This window comes from Polyodon spathula, chromosome 19 (assembly GCF_017654505.1).
Source record: "Polyodon spathula isolate WHYD16114869_AA chromosome 19, ASM1765450v1, whole genome shotgun sequence".
NCBI classification, from domain to species: domain Eukaryota; kingdom Metazoa; phylum Chordata; class Actinopteri; order Acipenseriformes; family Polyodontidae; genus Polyodon; species Polyodon spathula.
The window spans coordinates 8,644,426-8,665,670 of NC_054552.1; the positions used below are offsets into that span (position 1 = coordinate 8,644,426).

Here is a 21,245-nt window from a genome sequence, read left to right on the forward strand (position 1 = left end):
TCAGCTTGGCTTGTGAACACAAGAGTCAGTCTGCTTTTGAAGCACAACAAAGGCAGCTTTCAACTTTGTTTTTGTCCCAACAAAAGGGTAATAATCATTATTGAAAGTGGAAATCAAGTATGACGCAGACCTGAACAATAACAAAACCGAGACTAATTTAAAGGAGGTGGGGGGGGGGGTATTTTCTCAGTATTACAATAAATAAATAAAAACACAAACTTGGGGTCATTTGGTTATTCTTTCTTTTCTGCTCTAGCTACGCAAATTGCAACACACAGTCTCATCCACCAGTTTAAATCTTAGAATACGCAATTTGAAGCTTTTTTTTTAAATCCTAAGGCAAAAGGGCGTCCCTTTATCTTCAACAGCCAGAACTGGTTTCCATGGAAACCATCTTGGAGTTTCCACAAAGGAACCAATGAAAAAGTCCAATGAACTAACAATTAGCTCTGTCCAAGGAAGAGGGGGATTTGCATCACACACCCAACATTATTCACAGGCAAAAACAGAAAACCCTCCAGTGACAATATTGTCTTCAGTAGAGCTCAGCCTCAAGTTGATTCTATTTTTTATTCATCCATAACAATGGAGTTTGGTAAACCTAATCTGTGCCTGTGAGATTTCAGTGTCAAGTACTTTTACAAGCACCAAAACTCAAACCATAGTACTTGTAGATCCAGCTGAACTGCAAACAATTAAATCTTAAAGGTGAACACAAGGTACCTCAAAAAAAAAAAAAAACACCTCACAGAAGCCTTGGCTCAACTTTGTTTTGGCAACAGAGGTCTGTCACCTTTTCCATATATTTTCATGACTGCGCAGAGCAAACCTGAAAACATTTATTTTATGAGGTCATCAGAAAAAATAGATTAGTTTGTTGTAACCCAACCTATCTATAATTTCTCACAATCCAAACATGTAAGCAATGTTGTTTGCTTTGTAATTTAAAACAATCACAGGGACAAATCTACAGACAGTTTCTTCCATTGTAAATCTGTGATATATCTGTACAATTTAAACTGAGCCAGAACTAAACTGTATAGGACTATACCTAATTAGGAAGGCAATGGGAATATAGAATGGTGTGGGAAAAGCCCTCTTCCTCCTCCCACTACAAGCTTGAAATCTGAAACTCTGGAATGGTTTAGTTCAGAACACTGAGTGCAGATCTGCAATGAATTTGGAACAAGCACCAATATATTAGCTTGCATTGCCATGGGTACAGTTTAAAAAACAAACAAAATCCAATGCAAGTTAGGCTTTGCTTGCCAACTTCATTAAAAAAAAAAAAATGTTTTATATTATTTATTAAAAGAGAATTACCAGTATATTTCTGTGTAGTATTGAATACTGTAACATTAGAGAAACTGAACAGCATGAACTGTAATAAGAATTATGATTGGATGGAATGCATTTACATTCTGCCAGAGGTGTAACTAACCATTGTCACATACTGGAGAAATAAACATATTCAAGATTACTGTACTCCTTCAAATTTAAGACGCTGTCCAAATTTCCCACACTCAATTTGAGGAAAAAATAAAACATTGATAGATAGGCGTTTACAAAGATACAACCTCAGTTATGCATATGGAGGTAGTTTGCGGCCATCTACTTTTACACAGAATGTGCTGCTTCTCATTTCCAGTCGTGATTACTCTCATCTGTTTTTCTCCCAATTAGGGAACTGTAATATTGCTTGGCATGTTCAAAAACACAAGGGTCTGATCAGTGATTTTCAATCTGTCCAAGCTGGTATGGTTTGTTAGAAACGCTGAAATTTTAAAAACTTCTCTTCGAATTCCTCAGGAAGCTAACAATGCTTCTTTGAAAATGGCTGCCTGTATGTCATGGATGATTCGAGATCGGGCAGCAACGTTTTGGTTCATCTTTTCTCGGTAGTCAGTCACGTTGCTCTTTGTGTACTCGGGTGGTCACGTCTTTTGTTGGCGATTTTAATACACGCATCACTATGCTGTACTCTAATTTAAGACACAGGATATTTTTGAGAAGAAAAAAAAAATTTAAAAATGCGTCAAATACTAAATGATCAGTTGTTAACACAAAGACTAATAAACTCCAGGCATGTGCATTTTGGTACATTTTTATGAGCGTTTAAACTCTATATTATATCAAAGTTGAAACAATCTGTCTGCGTATAGATATACAGACACACTTTTCCTTACACTATATACTAACAGTAGGCCGTTTGCATGTCAACGAGATGGGATTTTACACACATTAGAGTACATTTTTCCATCTCAATAAACAGGCCACGGGTACTTCACCTCCCATTGAAATAAGAACGTATTTTTCGTTGGGTTTTTCTGCATTACTACTGCTTCAGTCACTGTAGTACTTGTACAGTCAGAAGTAGATGGCCAAGATGCAGATGAGCAATCTTCTTCATGAGAATCCCCAGAAGATGCTGACTGCTTAGCAAAAAAACCTTCCAATTTACAAGTGTTTTGCCATATTGTCACAGACACTGGTCTGGCGCCAGAAACGTCTAAAAGTGAATTCCTTCCAATACAGTGCTGCAGCAGCTTAAACCAAATATGAGGCTTATTGCTGCCACCTACAGGACTGGAGTGTATATTAATCTATGTTGTTATCCAGAACAGTTTTTTTTTTTTAAAAAACAAGCAAGTATTCGACGGTAATTTTGCAGCAGCGAAAAGGCCCGCAAACACCAGATGCAACACGACAAATTCACTGCAAAAACACCGTGCACACCAGAAGTGATCACAGAAACGACACGACAGCTGGAAATTTGCCAGATCTTTCACAAAGTATGATTGCCAACAAACGCAATAGAAAATGGCTGACTATTATTATAGGTCAGGGAAATTAGGTACTGCACGTATGACCTTTACCTCCATTTTCAGTGAAAGTGAGCAGGGTGCCACCCGTTGTGTGTATTTTATCATTTACGTAGGTATTCATTTGTTGTTATTATTATTATTAGTAGTAGTAGTAATATATAAATATTCTGAAAGCCATCTGACTTGATTATTTATTATTTAAGATGGTGGCAAAAAGCAGTGCGTTTGTGTTTTGTTTATTTAAAAACCCTGTGCAGGTGACCATCTCCCGAGTTAATTCATTGATTAATTGTTGCTAATTGGGAGATGTTCACCTATATAAAAGGGCACTCTGGAAAGGGAAACAAAGACTAACAATTATAAACAAGTATATTTTAGATATAGCAGTTGTTTCTCTATTAATTTAGGCTCACGTCTCTCCTCTGACACTTCTCCTGGAGCGCAGAAAGCTGCAGGTTTTTATACAGATGACCATCTGTGGTCACTGGTCACCTTCTGCACAAGCTTTTTAAATAAATAAACAAAACACAAACCTACAGAAATAAAATACACCCAAGGGGTGGGCACCCCGTCACACACTTTCACTGAAAATGGAGGTAAAGATCACACTTGCAGTACCTAATTCCCTGACCTATAATAATAATAAACCATGTTCTATTGCGTTTGTTAGTAATCATACTTTATGAAAAATCTGGCAAATTTCCAGCTGTCGTGTCGTTTCTGTGATCGCTTCTGGTGTGCACCATATTTTTGCAGAGAATTTGTCTTGTTGCCCCAGTAAAAATCGTGTCACGTCTGGCGTTTGCAGGCCTTAACAGATTTCCATGAATATGCATGTCTGTGCGTTGCCATCCTGTCAGTCAGGCTTAAAGCTACAATAGACTAACAAATAAGAAGAAATGTGTCCTACTGAAAGCAAATGATTCTGAACACGGCAAACTTATTTTAACGCCTACTTTTTCAACTCATTTGGGGTGATACACAGTAACATTTAAAAGGAGCAGCATAGTTCTTATACATATATTTATCAGGGTACCAAATCTCATGATTTATAGTGTGAAATCGAACTACTTCCATACCCAATTCCCTGTTCTTGGCTGGAGATTCAGTTTTCCCGTACAGCATGTTTCCATGTTCATTGGATGGACGGGTCCTTATAGTAGGCCTATATAGCAGAACCTGCTCAGTAGAATGGAAATCAGAGTGTAGTTTTGTTTCATTATTCTCTGCAAGGTTAACTGTCAGCAACTTTCTAAACTGTTTATTTGAATAAAGAAAGGCTGACTTGCAGCTCAAATCTGTTTTAGTAACCATAGCTTTCAAATGCATATGATATTTGCTGTTCTCTTGTGCTTTTTTCACTCTCTTCACACATACACACACACCTAGCTATATAACATATAGATAAAAGCCTAATGCTTAAATAAAAGTTAAACATTTTCTATATTTGCATTATCATTCTACAACTGGAACTTGAAGCCACACATGCTGTACAGTGCACACACGCACAGCCAACTACACCTAGTGAAAGTGTTACTCTAGTTTTTCTTTTTTCTTAGTAAGGCATCGTACTGTAATCAACTCAGCGCACTGAAAATTGATTTCTTATTCAATCATCTTTGTCTGTTGACAAATAAAACTGGGTCTTTCTATATTGGTTTATCTGCCTTTGCATAATCATTTGCACTTTGTAACACCTCAGTCGCTGAGCATAGATATGTGTGGGTTAAAATTGAGCAACTGGGAAATTTTCTAGCGTTAGTATAGCAAAAGCCTGCTTTTGCAATTACTGTAAAGTGCTTTAACCATTTACTGATGCATCAAAAACTCTTTCTCATATAGTGCTGGTGGAAACACTAGAGCTCTGCTGAAAAGCCCAGTAGCTACTGGCAAGCCAAGGACTTGTACAGTACAGACCACCAGGCGTGGGCACCTGGAAGACACACTGGTAATAACCAACTGGTATGTAAAATCCCAGCGCAGACCTAAACCAATTATAGTTCAGATTTATTCATGTACAGTAGACTACACATTTTAGCAGTTGCTGGTGGGCAGCTAAGAGTTGGGGGAACTGAACAAAAATGTACTTACTGAGCACCCAACAGGTTTAAATCCCAGACCTTTTTTTTTAAGCAAATACATTATTTCACTTGAGTCGGCGACAAACTGCTGACTTTCGAACATTACAGTAAAATGTATTTTTAACGGACCAGCTTAACCATATCCTGAACCAGCAACACGTCTTCTGATCCAGCAAGACGCCAGCTCTGAGCAGCGTCACGGATTATTATTAGTTACTTTACTTCGGATGCCAAAAAAACAAAACAACAAAAAAGAAGTATCTGTTATTCTGGTATTTTACAGTCTGTACTCGTCTTGTTGGTGAAACGAATTCAGTACATTAACAAGTACATATAAATATACATAAAAAGCACAAAAATGTCTAAAATAGGCAAGAAAAAAATTAACCACAATGTATACACGTACTAATAGCAGGTCTACTGAACATACAGTACTAAATTCTGCTACAGACCTGACAACTGACGTGCGATATGCACCACAGCAGAACCGTCCCCACCACACACTTTGCTAGAGTTTGTAAACAAATACTCTGCTAAACTTAACAAAAAAAGCTTCGTCGAATACGTTGCATTAGCACACAAGATGCAAATAAAACAAAAAACGGCGTTTTTTTTGTTTTTTGTTCTCCACACCTGCTTTGAATCACACTAAGTTACACTGGCACTGACCGAGGGAATGCCACATCAGCAAACTTGTTTGCTATACTTCTTCCAAATGTTTTATAAAATACATTTTAAACAAACTTTCGACCAATATGCCAGTAAATTACCTACCAATTATACCACACATCGACGCCGCTGCCTACTTTCTTTAGACAGAACGGAATCTACTGAAAAATCAAAAGTTATAGAACAAACACTTACTATGTACATTACCAACATATAAACCGTAACTCTAGATAAATATAAAGTAAATCCTTACTTCTTATGAGTTATAAACGACGAACAACTTCAACAGATATGAGTAGATTCGTCTCCAGTCGAGTTAGTTTCCAGACTGAGTGAACTCATGAGGTGCACGCACCTACGTCATCATGGGAAATTTCCACCACAGTATAGAAAGATACGCCTGAAACGCATTTGTTTCTGGACAGTTTTTTGGTGGTCGCATATTTTGTATTCCTTTTTTTTTATATATACACGTACTGTATGTATGCATATATTAACCATTGTATAACGGGTATGCCATTTAAGTAACAGCGATGCTGATACTTGTTTTTATATAATTAAAATATATACATATGTGCATTCACACGCACACACACACACACACACCGTAGAGTATACTGGTAGATACACAAGTGTGTTTGTTTTTTTTAGCTTTAACATAAATAAATAACAATAATGTTATGTTTGATACATTCTTACTAAATGTAATGCATGCACCTGAGTGGTCCCATGTTTTTAACAGGGACTTCCTATTTACCTTGTTGATTCCTTTCTGATCAACTCACAAACTGTTGATAAATACAAGACTAATAATAATAATAATAATAATAATAATAATAATAATAATAATAATAATAATGTTAGTGTTTAATGTGTTAAAACTTTTTTTTTTTTTTTTTTTTTGGATAGGGCCCAGTAAATTATTATTTTAGTCTATTTTGATGGATTAAATCAAGTTTTGTACACATGAATATTTTCTAAACTGTTATGAATGAAACAATTTGAATATTTTTCAGTGGGGGGGATAGGGGGGATGGGAAGCATGTTTAAAATAGGACCCACGATGTATGCACTAACTATAACATCAGAATCACACAACCCCATTCCATATGGATTCATATTTTAAACATCTGGATCCCAAGGAAGTTATGGAGACAACCTAATAACAAACATGCCAAATCTACAGTTATTAATCTAAATATACAAAAATCAGATCACCCAAAATCATGCAAAAACAGCCTGCAATGCTACAAGGATTATTATTGTGTATAGTCTTGATAATACAGATTGCATCCCCCTAATTATACAGTACATTAGCCCAACATGTTTTTACACAGTTAAAATGCATAACGTATGCAATTAGTGGGATCAAATGTATGTCATTTTTGCAGACAAATGTGTGCATTTAGCTAGATGCGTGCAATCCTACAGGCTGTAATAAAAGAAAGGGGTTCTCTATACAATTAATTAATTTGATTATAATATCATAATATTTAAGAGTAAGATTTGCTATCATTTTATTTCTGTTTGAATGATTTCTGGTGCTAATTAATGCTAAACTCACTCAGGCTGATTCTCTATCAAATGGATTTACCTGGGTGGAAAGTTATGGCCAAAAGTTTTGCATCATCATCCTATAATATAATTAACTAATTTTGCTTCACAAAGTCGAATGAAACCTACTGAATAATGTTATGTCAACATATTGAATTACATATTCCATAACCTTAATGAAAAACTGACAAAAAATGTGACATTTTGAAATATAACATAAAATACTGTAGTACTATTATGGCTTTCAGTAGACTTTTGTGATATCATTTTGTACTTTCCTTAATTACATGATGGTAAATAAAAATATCTAAATTATCATTCATATATATATATATATATATATATATATATATATATATATAATATATATATATATATATATATATATATATTTAATATTAGGTGAGGTGTGGCGTGATCGTCCCCAGTCCCTACTGACCACACTGACTGGGACCACACTGAGCTGGATGACCAGACAAGACGACTTTCCATCATTCTAATTCTCCATACAAATATAGACCCGGCACAGCAACAATCAATACTAGAATAATAATCTACAGTTCAAAAGACTTAATCAGCTAGAAATAGAAGGTTATGTATAAAAGCCTAATTGTTTTCCTTGAAGCTGCATATTTACTGGATAATAAAGTTATGCCAGCAATGCCATAGTTCCCCTCCACAAACAATAGCTTGTTGTATTTTCCAGAGGGGTTTCCTTTGCAACTGAAATAGTTATACAACAACCACACACTGCTCTCCAATTGCTTTCTATGAATGTTATTGACTCAAGAGTTCCACCATCATCTAAACGTATATATGTCAGCAGTATGTAGACTCCACCTAGTGGTCGTCAGACTGCTACATCCATGCATTGACTAGCGGGCTCCTTCCTGTGTTTCAATCCCATCACTGTGTTTATAGATATTATACTGTGTATACATGAAGGGTTTCACAAATTCAAGACAACTGGTCAAACACTAAGGGCAATATTACAAGCAGTACCACCCTTAACACCAGTTTTATTTAAAAAAAATAATAAAAAAAGTTCCTGTTGATATTCAAATAAACAACTCAGAAAATTAAAATGTCCCTACAGCTGGACACTAGTAAATAGAGCAGGAAGTGGTTTGATGTTTAATACTGTGCAGGACACATTCATTTCATGAGAGTGATTCCAGCTATGAGAATTAGAGTGAATGTTTTTGTTTTGGAGCATCAAGGTCAGCTCAGACTGGCCTGATCCTTGGACACACCGCTCAAAGCTTCCTTTAGTGAGAAAGCAGCCAAGTGTCAGAGCTCTCTCTGGGGAGGGGATTGGTGGCAGAAATAGGGTAGCCTTGATGGGCGGATAGGGAAACGTGGTCCTGATCCTTCTAGCGCAGATTAGATCAGCTGCATGCTGACAAAACAGAATCCTCCTTCAAAGAGGCTATCCTGTCAACTCCGACACAGAAGCTAATCACACAAACATCATGTTATGCAGTATAGCACCAATATCAACAGCAAACAAAGCAAAACAAGTATTTGGTGGTGCTACAGAAAGTGATTTCAATGGTTAATTCTAAAGTGTGTTTTTGGGGGGAAATACAAGTAATTTTCAATTTAAAAAGCTGGTTAAATCATGATTTATTTTCTCACATACACATGCGTGAACCCTTATTAAAATGTACCATAGTAAAAGAATAGTCTCGTGTAATAATAATAATTAAGCATGGTGATTAGGTAAAGCCTAGACAGGCATAGTAAAGGACATGAGCTATGGTAAATGTATAGTATAATGATGCAAAACGGCACAATTGCAAATTTAGTGTGGTAAACTTTAATGTTCTGTTAACAAATGTTTTTTTAAGCAGTCAGTGGAAATAGCTCAGATACATTTTCAGTCTTCTTTAAACTTCAGAGAGCTTATTTTAAATCATTGAAAGGTGCTCTTAACATACTTAAGGCTGGTGTTTTTTGTTAATACAGTTTGCTATTAGAACCCATATGGTTTTATATTACGGCTGGAACCCTGCCATGGTAAATAGAAAGGATCATTTAAAGGACTAAAAGCTAATAAATGATTGCTTTACATATATACCTGGTTAAGCAGGGCTATTGGGCTCAGTATGTGTGCTTCGGTGAAGTATAGTGCCAGGGGGCCTGTGCTAATCCCGCGGATGAAGATCAAACACCTGATCTACTATATAGCGTTGTTCTCTGTGGTGCTGCTGGGCCTCATCGCCACTGGCATGTTCAAGCGTCGCAGCGTGCATGACTCTCCGCTGGTGCACCTGCCTGCCTCCAGCCTCATCCCAGAGTGTGGGGACCTCAGCTGCCGCATGCACACCTGCTTCGATGTGTACCACTGCGGCTACAACCCCAAGAACAGGATCAAGGTGGGCAGCCACACGAGCTTTACAACCTATATGCATTCCAGCCGTCTGTTCCCGTTCTCTGGGAATAACTGCAACACAGCAATGGGAATCAGAAGTTAAAGTACTTTTGGAATGATCTGTCTCTCATTCCTCCAGGGTGTGTCACACTTGTCTCTTTTCAAACATAATAACTCAATAATATCAACTGACAGTTTACAACATGTCACTCATGGAAAAAATATTATTTGGTGCGTGTCTACCAGGCTTTAACATGGCCTCTATGGGGAAAGACGGCATAACTGTGAGCAGAGATTTGAAGGTGTCCTCCATGAACAACACACACACATGTTATTTACATATGGAAGTGTCTGTTAGAACAGGACAAGCTAAAATAAACCACTTCTTTGTTAAACATGGAGGACATCTTCAAATTTCTTATGCTGTTTTTCCCTTAGGACCATGTCAACTAGGCAAGTACAGTGCTGCAGAAAAGAAGCCGTAGACAAGGTCATATTATCAACTATTAATAGTCATTAATATGGGCATAACACCATGTTATAAACTTTGCCCACGGAAATCTGTTAGATACAATCATTACTGGAGTACTTTGATATTTCATTACTTAAAGTGTGAGGGTTCAGAATGTCAATCTCTCCCCTCACTACCCCGCTGGCTCGGACACTGCTTGCACTCAGTACATATTTTTAAGATATTTTGCTATGTATCCTAACCTATGACAGTCAGGTTGAATTGTTTGTGTGTGTGTGTGCTTGAAAGTATATATCTACCCCCTGCACCGCTATGTGGATGAGCTGGGTGCTCCCATCAGCAGCACTGGGCTCTCTCGGGAGTACAACGAGCTGCTGAGCGCCATTTCCGACAGCGAGTTCTACACTGACGATGTGAGCCGAGCCTGCCTCTTCATCCCCTCCATCGATGTCCTGAACCAGAACTCACTACGCATCCGCGAGACCGCCCAGGCACTGGCACAGCTGCACAGGTACCTCACTACCCCAGCCATGCTTCACAGAACACTGTTCTTATTCTTACATGATGGTGTTCTTCTACTCCACTGCTTCAGGGAATGCAAGAGTTGAAAGCAGGGTTGGGGTAAAAATCAATTCCCAATTCCTAATTCCTTTTAACTAGTTGCAACACACCATTGATCACACTTGTAATTAGCAGTGTTCTGTTGAAATGAGCTTCTCGCAGTGTCAACACATTACCTAAATTGAAGTCACTATTAGTCAATTAAATTGGCTTCCAATTAAAGCAGCTGAACAGTCACAACAAGTGTGTCTCTAAAATATGAATTGCAGTTCCTTCGAAGTAATTGGGAATTGATTTTCAAAAGAAATTGGAGTTTAAAACCCTGGTTGAGAACATTGTGTATTGAAAGAGTATTGAGTATTCCCGTTGAGTGCATGCCAATTAACTTGCAGGCCTATATGTGTAAAAGAATGATTTATGAACGATAACACACTGGAAATATAGCTTGCATTAATAGTTTATGTTGTTTGTTTGCAGACGGGACAGGGGGATGAACCACTTGCTATTTAATATGTTACCTTGAGGGCCCCCAGATTATAACAATGCATTGGATGTTCCCAGAGACAGGTACCATTTCCATTACAGGTTTTTTTTTCACCTTCTTCAGCTCATTTGTCCTGACATGGCAGAATGAGACACACACACAATTATATCACACCCACAAACTAAATACTTTTTTCATGGTCAATATATTTACAAGTGGTATGTAGTATGTTTTCTTAATAGCGCTTGTTTTGCACAAGGCCAGTAGAGGGCAGTATTGTATCAATATTTTGTGCAAGTTTGGAGACATGGCTCAATAATTGTTCAAGTGCTTTTTATTGGTAGACCAGTATTGTGTTTTAAAACGCCAGAAAAGACCTGTATATTCTCTTCCTTTTATAAATGCATCTCTTAACTAACAATCAGCCCACATTGTTTGACATCCACAAATCTATACCATTATTAAGTGATCTATTATTACATCCGACAACATCTGCTACAAATATATAGTGTAAGGATGTCCAGTATAAGAAAGCATATTTTTTATTTTACTGTCAGTTTAAATCAGCATGATATCCAGCAAGATACTTGCTAGCTTTTCAGAGGATGAAATTCTTCTTTTTTTTTTTTTTTAAAAAAGCAAATGAGGAAGCGTCTAGAGCTTTTACTAAATCTTACATGAATTAGAGGGAACAAATGTCAGCTTTAAACAATTGTTTGAAAATCAACTTATTAACTCTTAACTGTTTTATTTATAAGCGATATAGACTATTTTATTTGCTTAAAGCCAAGTGAAAAACTGGAGTGTTCAGTTTAAAAAGCCCTGATAAGATAATCGGCCAGTGTTGAGATGCAGGATTTTCCTATGATACGCCTGCTGTGTTTTATTTGCCTAGCAGCCTCATAGAAAACAGTTGAAGTGGAGAGGTATATCACTGGATCCTGTGGTCAGACATGTGGTAAATGATTCTATTCCTGTGATCCAGGTATGTGTGGGGGCTTCACAGCATTGCACATGTTGACAGTCACTGGGCCTGTAATGTTAGCTTCACTGTAAGCAGATGGGCTAATTGCTCTTGTTAGTTCCTGATGGTGGTTTGTATTAATTAGTGACCATAAAAGGGTCAGCTATACCCTTTGCTGTATCTGCATTTCCTAAGATTCTTTAAAACCCTGCTTAAAATGGATACAGTTTTAGTTGCCCTGTACGGTTTTAAAACACAAGCATTGTATAGGTGTTTCCTATAAAATGCTATCTCTTAACAATGTTCCATTTACATGTCTGTTTTGTTTTTCTGCGCTTTAAATTCCCTCGTACTACAACTACTACTGGGCATTAATAATAAACCGGTTTCAGAGGAGGTGAAAGCCTGGGGAATGAAAACCAGATCCTGCTTTCTTAAAAGTCTTAGCTATTTTAGAATGTCCTAAAACGACACCAAGGAATAATACAATTCACAGAGATTGGATTATTGTCTAGAGGTCCTTCATAGTGACCAAGCCTATCCCTGCTTTTTAGATCTGAAGAGACCAACAGTGGTTGTAGCGCTGGGGTCTGAGAGTGTGTGCTGCTGTGTTGCAGGGCTCTGCTAGCTGGGGGAGGGTTCTCAACATGGACCTATCGGCAGGGCTGTGATGTCAGCATCCCTGTCTACAGCCCCTGTCTGCTGAGGTGGAGCTACCAAAGAAGCAGCCTGGGTAAGAAATTCTGTATTCAAACAGTTTGAAGAGAGCAACCGTGTTTTATCCCCAATTTTCTGAAGTCTAGACCCATGGGACAGTGTGTCAACTTGATTCACATTAGGGTATATCACAAAGTCAACATGCTATTCAGCACAATTGCTATTATATTATACCCCTATATCCCTAACTTAGAGCAGGCTTTGGGCATATAAAGATAAACATTCGGCTAGAATGAATGCAAGCTGGTGTCCTTTCTCAGTGAAATAATTGCTTATTTAAGAAAAAATTAACTCAACATACATCTAAATTAAACAACTCTTTTTATTTGATTTTCAAAGTACATAACATGCCATAGTTTTCTTTTTTACTTACCAGTCCCTGTTGTTTGTCCTCAGGTCAGCTCAGTATATTTTGGTTATGATATTTAAATAAAACCCTCTTAAGTAGAAACCAAGTGACCCAGAAAATTGGTTGAAGTTGGTGGTTAGTGAATTCATGCTTAGTGTCTGACTGCTTAGTTTATTGTAGAACTGTAGGAACGCCCATTAAAAATGTTTGCGATGGAGCTTTGGCTAGAAAACAAACCTAGAACATTACATGTCTGTGTAAATAATAACTTAGGAATGTGTGCTGTAAACAGAGTTTTGTTTGTACTAAAACAGAAACATTTTCTTACTAAATGTTTCCTGCTGAATTCTGAAGGTGCCGATTTTCAAAACTGGTTTCTTTCGCTTTGTGCATCTCAATTGGTTAACGATCATGCAGATATGAACACTGGAAGTCTATATTGATACATGTCATAATATAACAAGTAGTTAAATAAACTCCTTTGTAGTAATTGATCAGGGAAAAGGTTGGTGCATGAGAAAAAAAACAAACGCATGCCCTTATTTCAGTAAGGAATTCTAATAAATGTATAACATTTTACGTATTGCTGAAAATAAATTGTGCAGAACATATTATCACTCCCCATAAAAAAATAATTAAACATCTACAAGGTGAAAGCCTGAAACAGTCTCACCCACTTAATCCTGAAGAATGACAGGACTGCACATGTGCCACAAACACTACGTGATTTTTATGCCGGGTGTTTGTGAAACAAGACTGTAGAAGCTGTGGTGTACACATATGTCTTAAATAAGAGCTAGTCTGATGGAGACGAGGTAAGTTAATTGAGTCTGTTGTCAAAATCAGATTGAAGTCATGTTTGTAGTGATGCATTTTTGACAATACAACAGAAGATACCATAAGTGCAAGAACCTGATAAGTATCACTTTTTTGAGACATTTTTTCATGTGAAGGCCGTGTTCACACAATGTGGTTTTTACTATTCATCGCTTTTCATCATGCCAAACAACTTACTGCAGACTGACAGGACTGCTCACAGTAAAACGGATGCAAAGTAGGAAATATTAAACTAAACTGCACAAGTGGGCCAACATTACAATTCTGCAGACACGGCAATAGGAAAGTTCATTTCCATCGTTCTGTTCAACTGAAACTACTTCCATAGCAAGTGTTACATTTATGGCTGTCACAAACTCAACTCTGCAAACCCTTTTCATTTGTTTAACATTTCCAATGGGCTGTGGCTGTCACAGGGATTCAACAAGTTCTTGTTCTTGCTAGGTCCTGTAACACTCTTGGTGAAAGGTAAAAATAAATAAGACAAATATAAGCCAATAATTTTTTTTTTTTTATTATTATTGTTATTACCATTATCAAATGCTCAATATGAGAACATGTTACCAAACACTGTACATTCCATTTCTATATAAAATACATATCTTCAGCATTAGAATAGCTTCTTGCAGTCCTGAGTGTCTCAAAGACTTGTATTTAAGCAAGGGTCACTGCGGCATGCAGCTTATCATAATCTGTCTGTCAAGCACCATTTTAAACATCTGAGCCACTGCGTGACCTGGGCTCAATTACAATTAGCTCAGCACTGTTTGCCGAAATTACAGTTACAATGATGCTGCAGTAATTACACTGATACTAAAAAGTAACAAACAGCCACACACACTCATAGTTTGTTTAATGTGTAATCATTAAAAAAAAGTTGGGTGGACACCTCATCTTTACATTTCCACTGCTCTTCTGTGATCCCTAGAGTGTTAATATGCAAGCTTTTACTTAGAAGCAAGTCATTTGTAAGAAAAGTCAACTTTAACATACTGTAGTACAGTCAACAAGCACTTAACTTATATGTGCCCAGCCCAAAGACACTCATACACAAAGACATTTTAGAAAATAAGTCTACTTTAGATCTTTAAAAAGACAGCAATCTACTGAAAAATATCCTTCATGTAAAGCACACTGTAGTTTTTAACTCATTAAAACACAAAACTGGATGGATAAACATCCTGTCCGTGTTCACCTTCTGTGCAGCAGGTACTAGGAACCCACCTGACACCAAACCCTTTTACACATGCTACTTACGCATCTGTAATTTTTTTTTTTTTTTTTTAAATAAAACTTCAAGTCAAGTACACACAAGTTTTGTGTCGTGCTTTAATTTGTGTTGACCTACAGGTTTTCCCTGTTTTTTTTTTTTTTTTTTTTTTTTTTTTTTTGAGAGCAGTGATTTTCTCCTGGCTATCCTTCCATGAACACCATTCTTGTTCAGTCTTTTTCTGATTGAGTCATGAACACTCCATTAGCCAAGGCGAGAGTGGCCTGCAGATCCTGTTACTCTGGGGTTCTTTGTGACTTCCTTGATGATTTTCTGGTTTGTTCTTGGAGAGATTTTGGTAGAACTACCACTCCTGGGTAGAGTAACTGTGGTCTTGAACTTTCTCCATCTGTAGACTGTCTGTCTGACAGTGGATTGGTGGATCCCCAAATCCTTAGAAATGGTTTTGTAACCCCTTATAGACAGATGAGCATCAATAATTGTTTTTTTATGAGATCCTCAGAGATTTCTTTTGATCGTGGCATGACGTGTTTCCACACACCTGTATGGTGAAGACCAAACTCACAAAGTTTCTGATCTTTATATAGGGTGGGGCCTCCCAAACTCACCCCTGAAGATCTACCTAATTATTTAAACACCTGATTCTAATTACCCCCTTAATTTAGCTGATAAAATGAGGGATTCACTTTTTCACATACCCTGAATCTTAATTGTTTGTCTAATGCATACATCACTATTTCAAAAGACATGGAATTGGTTAATTTAAACCCTATTGGATATTTAAGAAAAGAAGGCTTGATTCAAGAAGGCTATCATGGTAACACTATGGAATTTCTATAGTTATCATTGGGGTTCAGAAACTTTTTCTCGGCACTCTATATCCCAAGGCAATATAAGTAGGTACTGGGAACACTTAAGCACATTAGTAGAAGCTTTAGCCTGTGAAATGGTTCTGTATCTTCGGGTATTAGCAGGCTCAGGACGGCCTGTCTGCTGATCCCGGACCAGCCCTGCAACACAAACACACATCGTACCTCTTCTGAGACACACCAGTGGCCCTATTCGGAAGCACACGACTTACTGACAGGAATACAAGAACTGTAACATTATTTGGACTGCTGTTGTTGCTCTGCAAATGCCTGTGGCACTATGGGACACAACTGTACCATTTTTAAATTAAAGGTAATTCATACTGATAATGTTACAAAGCTAGTAACAAGCATCAACTAAGAAATCAATTTTAAAGACATCGGTAATGGTTTTGTAACAATAACTTTTTAATACATATTTCATCCCAGAAAAAAATTCCAATAAATTGTATTAATGCTCATACCTTACTTCGATGTGTGTCGATGTGTGTCGCTGGTCCTGCCACCACTATTTCATTTTATCTTGTCGAAAGCCGAGTCCAATATTATCTTGAAATACATAACAGCTACTCTCATGTAGTGAAAATGAGTTACATAGTTTCACCAGTTCAACTACTTTCTCTAATATTTTTCCATTATCAATAATTATTATACAGTAACAGTGCTATAAAAACAACTGTAATGGGGTGTATTTCAAAGAACAGCAGCACGATAGCCTGTGTGGAGATGGAGTGGGTTTTCCTCAGGTCTGTCAGAATGCTGTGTGTCAGGTCGGCTATGGGCAGACCCACAGACCAGGACCACTGCCCTTTTCCATTCAGCATCTCAACTACATAAAAAAAAAATAATATATATTATAACAAAAGTCAGGAGATGTACATATGTGACAGAGACCTACATTGTACAATGTTTACTTTAGGACAGATTTCCAGCACTGAAAACCATGTAACACATATAACAACTATGATCAAGAATTATCCCCCATACAGTATGTCAGTTTTTATTTCAATATTTTTTTATTTTAATTTAGAGTGACCAATTGTTATTTGTATTCATTTTCCCCAATTTGGAATGTTCAATTATGTTTTTTCTGAGGGCGTGTGAGAGTCATCCAATTTCACAAGCCTAAAGGCAGAATCACTTTTACGATCCAGAGCAGAGGTGAGCGGGCTACCGATCCCTGGAGAACAGAGACCAACCCTGCCTCTTATCCACCCTGAATGTGCTGTGTCTGGCCAGTAGGGTTCGCTGTTGCACTGTTTCCTATCTGCTTCCATGCCACGTGGGAAGGATGTTAATCTGTGTTTCAAAAGAGAGTCCAAAGCCAATAGTACAACATGGTACGAAAAATAAGACACCCTGCTGCTCTTATTCAGAATGACTTAATCATTTATATACCTCCGAACTTCCACTGATCAACTGGGTGCTGGGTGATACTGTGTGAGAAAATACGTAAAATGAGTGAAACCGTGAAAATAATGTGAGCTTCATAAAGTACAGTGAGACTCAATGCTCTGCCTATCAGGACAGCAGCTGCCAACTTCATAGGTCACCTTGAAATGGTTAAGGGTTCTTTCAAACAGCTGTATTATAGTTTAATAAAGAGTTACAGTATGCCCCGCATTATTTACAATAATCACTTCACCTTTGCTGTATCCTGTGTTGTCCATTACACAGTGATATCTCATTATCCAGCTCTTTTAAATAGTTGTATTCACACATCATGGGTCATAAATTCACTGGAAATACATTCATCAACTTACTGTGGAGCATTCCACAGGAGGAAGATAACTGTTCTTCCGTGTATCCATTACATGCTGCATCCTGCAACAATGCAGGTGCTCGAATTGGAATGACAAGGCTAAACAGAGGGCGCAAGCTCTGGATACACGACAATGCTTATCAAAAAAAAATATATCTTTGTCCTGGCAAAGTAGAAGTTTAAAAATGTATTACCCAAGTGATTTATGATCCATGATGTTTGTATAGAAATATCAGAGCAAAATCGGGATAATGTTTAAAAATGTATTGCAGCGATACAGACAACAAGAGATCAGGAATCTCCACTAGAGGGCACTTCCACACAATTGAGAACACTGGAACTTTTAGATAGAATGTGTAGCTTTAACTGAAGAAAAGCTTGAACATACAGACAGCACAGTTACTAATAGGGTTCAGCTGCTTCAGTGGAGAGAGGTGTTTACCTGGCTGGGAGGTGATGAGCAGCACTGCACTGGGGCTGTAGTGGGGATGATGCCTAGGGACAGGTCCAAGTTGGTCTGGACAATGCTCACACACGATTGGTCATTACTCCAGGAGTTTACTGTTACCACGACAACCCTGGAACCCGCACTGGCACAGAAATCTACAAGCAGAGAATTTGATGGTTTTATTTATTTATTTTAGCTTACATTTTTTATTTAAAATATGCAATGAATTCAAAAGCAATAAAAAATATATATAAAAGTTCCTTTGTTAAAGAAATTTAAAAACAGTATCTATGTTACAGTGTATAACTCATCAATACATTATATATATAAAAACTTTTTAAGTCAATTTATAAATATTGTACATCCGAATAATTTCTATATTAGCAGTCCATAACAAAAAAGTGTAAGAGGTTAATAAATAACCTGTGTTTTGTTTTGTTTTAAAGTTACAGTGGCCCTTATTTCCATTGAGCTCCAATAATAGGGCATGACTTGTTTAAGGTAAATAAATGATAATAAATGTAAGTACACATTCTATAAATACACCTGTTTCATAGCTTCCTTTCACTCGTAAATTATGTTTATTTTTATATTGCATATGCCCTTAACCTGGAGATTAAATAAAGGGGCATTTTCTACACATCTAGGTGATTACGATCCTGTTACCTCTGCAGACCTCTGGCTTCGGCAGGCTGAAGATCTCCAGGTCCACGGTTCCTCCTTTAAAGCCGCTTTCTGAGACATCGATCAACACCAGCTTATCCACACTGCTCTGAGAAACAAGGCAGAAATCCATATTATTCTGTTAGGTTTGCATTGGAAACATGACCTTCAAAACACAAAGATGAGTCACTCCAAGTTAGAGGACTAATTAAACACCCTGTTATAAAGCTATACCTATAACTGGCTACCAACTTCAATTAAGTATATGTGTAAACAATGATATGAAGGACAAATGCACCCTTTTGTTACACCTTTTATCTAAAATGCAATTTTGTACTAAATGAGACGTTAAAACGTGCTCGAAAAACAACGTTATGTTTTTCAAGCACAATTTGTACATTGAACTATAAACCGTTTTTATGAATTTCTCATTGTTTATTTTGAAGTTACTATGAATGAATGAATAAATAAACACCATTCAGCTATTTTGATCTAGGAAAGGGTCGCGGTAAAATGTAACTATTGTTTGAAAGGATTTGAAATGTATTTTAAAACCCTAGCAAGTACACCTTCAATAATGTCTACCTCGTTCCCATAGTTACAGTTCATAACATCTTGTACCTTTGCAAAAATACCCATCACGCAGGCCATGGCCAAGTCTCCACCCCCAACCACTGTGACTTTGTTAATTGGTCTGTAAGCTCTGTCCCCACCCACTCCGACTGCTGATTGGAGGGTAATGTCAGACACCTAAAGAAAATGAACAGCCAGACAAATGAGTGGCTGTAGATGCATGCTTAGTATATCCGTGAATATCCATTAATTGTTCACAGCAGTGTGCTGTAGTTAAGACAGTCAGCTGTGCAGTTGTCTCCTGCAGAAAGTGTAATCGGTATAAACCCTTATATCAGTGTATCAACAAAGAAAAATAAAAAAGACTGACCTCCAGAGATCCTCACCAGGAAAGCCATGAGCTTGGTCGAGTCTTTGTCATCCCTAGACTTTGAAATAAGAGGGGTCTTCTTTAAATTTGGCTACCATTTCTATTAGCAGCCCGTTCACAGTTGAATGGGGCTAAAGCAGAAGCCACAACTGTTACCACTTTTTACTCTAAAACATTCAGGAAAAAAAACAAAAAAAATACGGCCAATAAAGTTACAACCCCCCCCCCCCCCCAAAAAAAAAAACTCTGCCTATAAGTCATCTGAAAGTGGTTACCTACAGTTGGCCAAAAAACTCTGTGGACCAATGATATTTTTTATATATAAAAATGGAGAATTGACAGAAAACACATGAATAAAAACACATAAATGTATTTTTGGCTTTGGTGACTGTTCATTCCAATACATTTATTACTCTGTAATGTCATATAATTAAAGATTCTTGCAAAATAAAATTAAAAAAAGAACAATCTAAATTCTGTTAAACCTTAGCCTAAATTTTATTTGAAGTACATTATAGCAACAATCAAATTCTTCATTTTCATGAACTAGAAGACTTTTTGGGGTGGGATATTCAAAATATCTATGCAAATGTATTACAATATGTGATATACAAATAATGCAACCAGAGAGAATCCTTTCAGTTTCTGAGGCAGGTTTTTGGACAAGTGGTTGGTAACAACATGGCATTATTGCTAATTATAACTTTTTTAAAATGATAGATTGCTATAATAAAACACAATGCCCATTGAAACGCAGATCGACAGTCATAAACAATTCCTTGCTTGTTTCTGTAATTAACAAACAGAAAATAAACAGAAGCAAGACCGAGGCAGTTCTAGCGTTTCTGGTTTAAATGACTAAATCAGAATTTGAGCGTTGTCACAGAACTAAACAGAATCTAACAACAAAACAAATCAAATGTATTAACATCTATCACTTGCAATGGGCCAAGTCATTTACATCACTACCAGGTGTAAATAGTGAGCAAATATGCATTATTTACACCACTGCTGTTTAATTGGACAGCTGTCTCCATATACAAAGCAGAGGTAAAAACAACTAATGTGTCAACACACATCTAATAATATTGAACTGTGTTACCCTAATCCCAGACCCAACCCTAACCTTAATAATGAATTATTAATAACACTGGGAAAGCAAGAGAAAGGCAAACCAAAATATTCTCAAATTGGTTTATATTAATGTAAATAAGAGAATAGGTGCTTTAATTAGCATAGCAGTGGTGTAAATAGCTTTCTTTGTGCCACTTGTGGAAATATCATATTTTATCATTATGACATCACTGGTGACCAAACTGTTGGGAAGTATGATGCCTTTTGTTGTCAGCCTTCCCAGTAGGTTGAAGAGTCCAGCACCTTCACCAGCTTCACCTAACGTGGTAAAGTCATGATTGTGGGATTCTGGGCTGTTATAATAATAG

At 37.1% G+C, this 21,245-nt stretch overlaps 2 protein-coding genes across 4 annotated transcripts in view; both read right to left on the minus strand.

The window, feature by feature from the left end:
* The window catches only part of LOC121294600 (CD82 antigen-like), a 28,713-nt gene extending 22,794 nt beyond the window's left edge, over positions 1-5,919 (minus strand). Inside the window, exon 1 of the mRNA XM_041218470.1 lies at positions 5,829-5,919. The gene's annotated coding sequence lies outside the window, so the exon portion shown is untranslated. The remainder of the gene's footprint in view (positions 1-5,828) is intronic.
* A 9,793-nt stretch (positions 5,920-15,712) lies between these two features.
* LOC121294296 (ubiquitin-conjugating enzyme E2 variant 3-like) lies at positions 15,713-20,029 on the minus strand. Of its 3 annotated transcripts, XM_041217880.1 has the most exons (5): positions 19,804-20,029; positions 19,482-19,610; positions 18,864-18,969; positions 18,192-18,352; positions 15,713-16,816 (listed from the first exon to the last, which is right to left on the minus strand). In XM_041217880.1, the coding sequence occupies exons 2-5, from the start codon at positions 19,509-19,511 to the stop codon at positions 16,805-16,807; spliced, it is 309 nt and encodes a 102-aa protein (XP_041073814.1). In that variant the 5' UTR covers positions 19,512-19,610; positions 19,804-20,029; the 3' UTR covers positions 15,713-16,804. The 3 variants fall into 3 exon arrangements, 2 of the variants coding, with proteins under 2 accessions (XP_041073814.1, XP_041073813.1); XR_005946763.1 differs by having other exon boundaries at positions 15,713-16,128; positions 16,452-16,816; positions 18,864-20,028; XM_041217879.1 differs by having other exon boundaries at positions 19,482-20,029.
* Positions 20,030-21,245: the final 1,216 nt, after the last annotated feature.

Coding starts and splice junctions, on each gene's coding strand:
- LOC121294296 (XM_041217880.1), bottom strand. CDS start 19,511: ATGGCCTGCGTGATGGGTATTTTTGCAAAG. Junction 18,970..19,481: donor TGATGGGTATTTTTGCAAAG/GTACAAGATGTT, acceptor CTTGTTTCTCAG/AGCAGTGTGGATAAGCTGGT. Junction 18,353..18,863: donor GAAGCCAGAGGTCTGCAGAG/GTAACAGGATCG, acceptor CTCTGCTTGTAG/ATTTCTGTGCCAGTGCGGGT.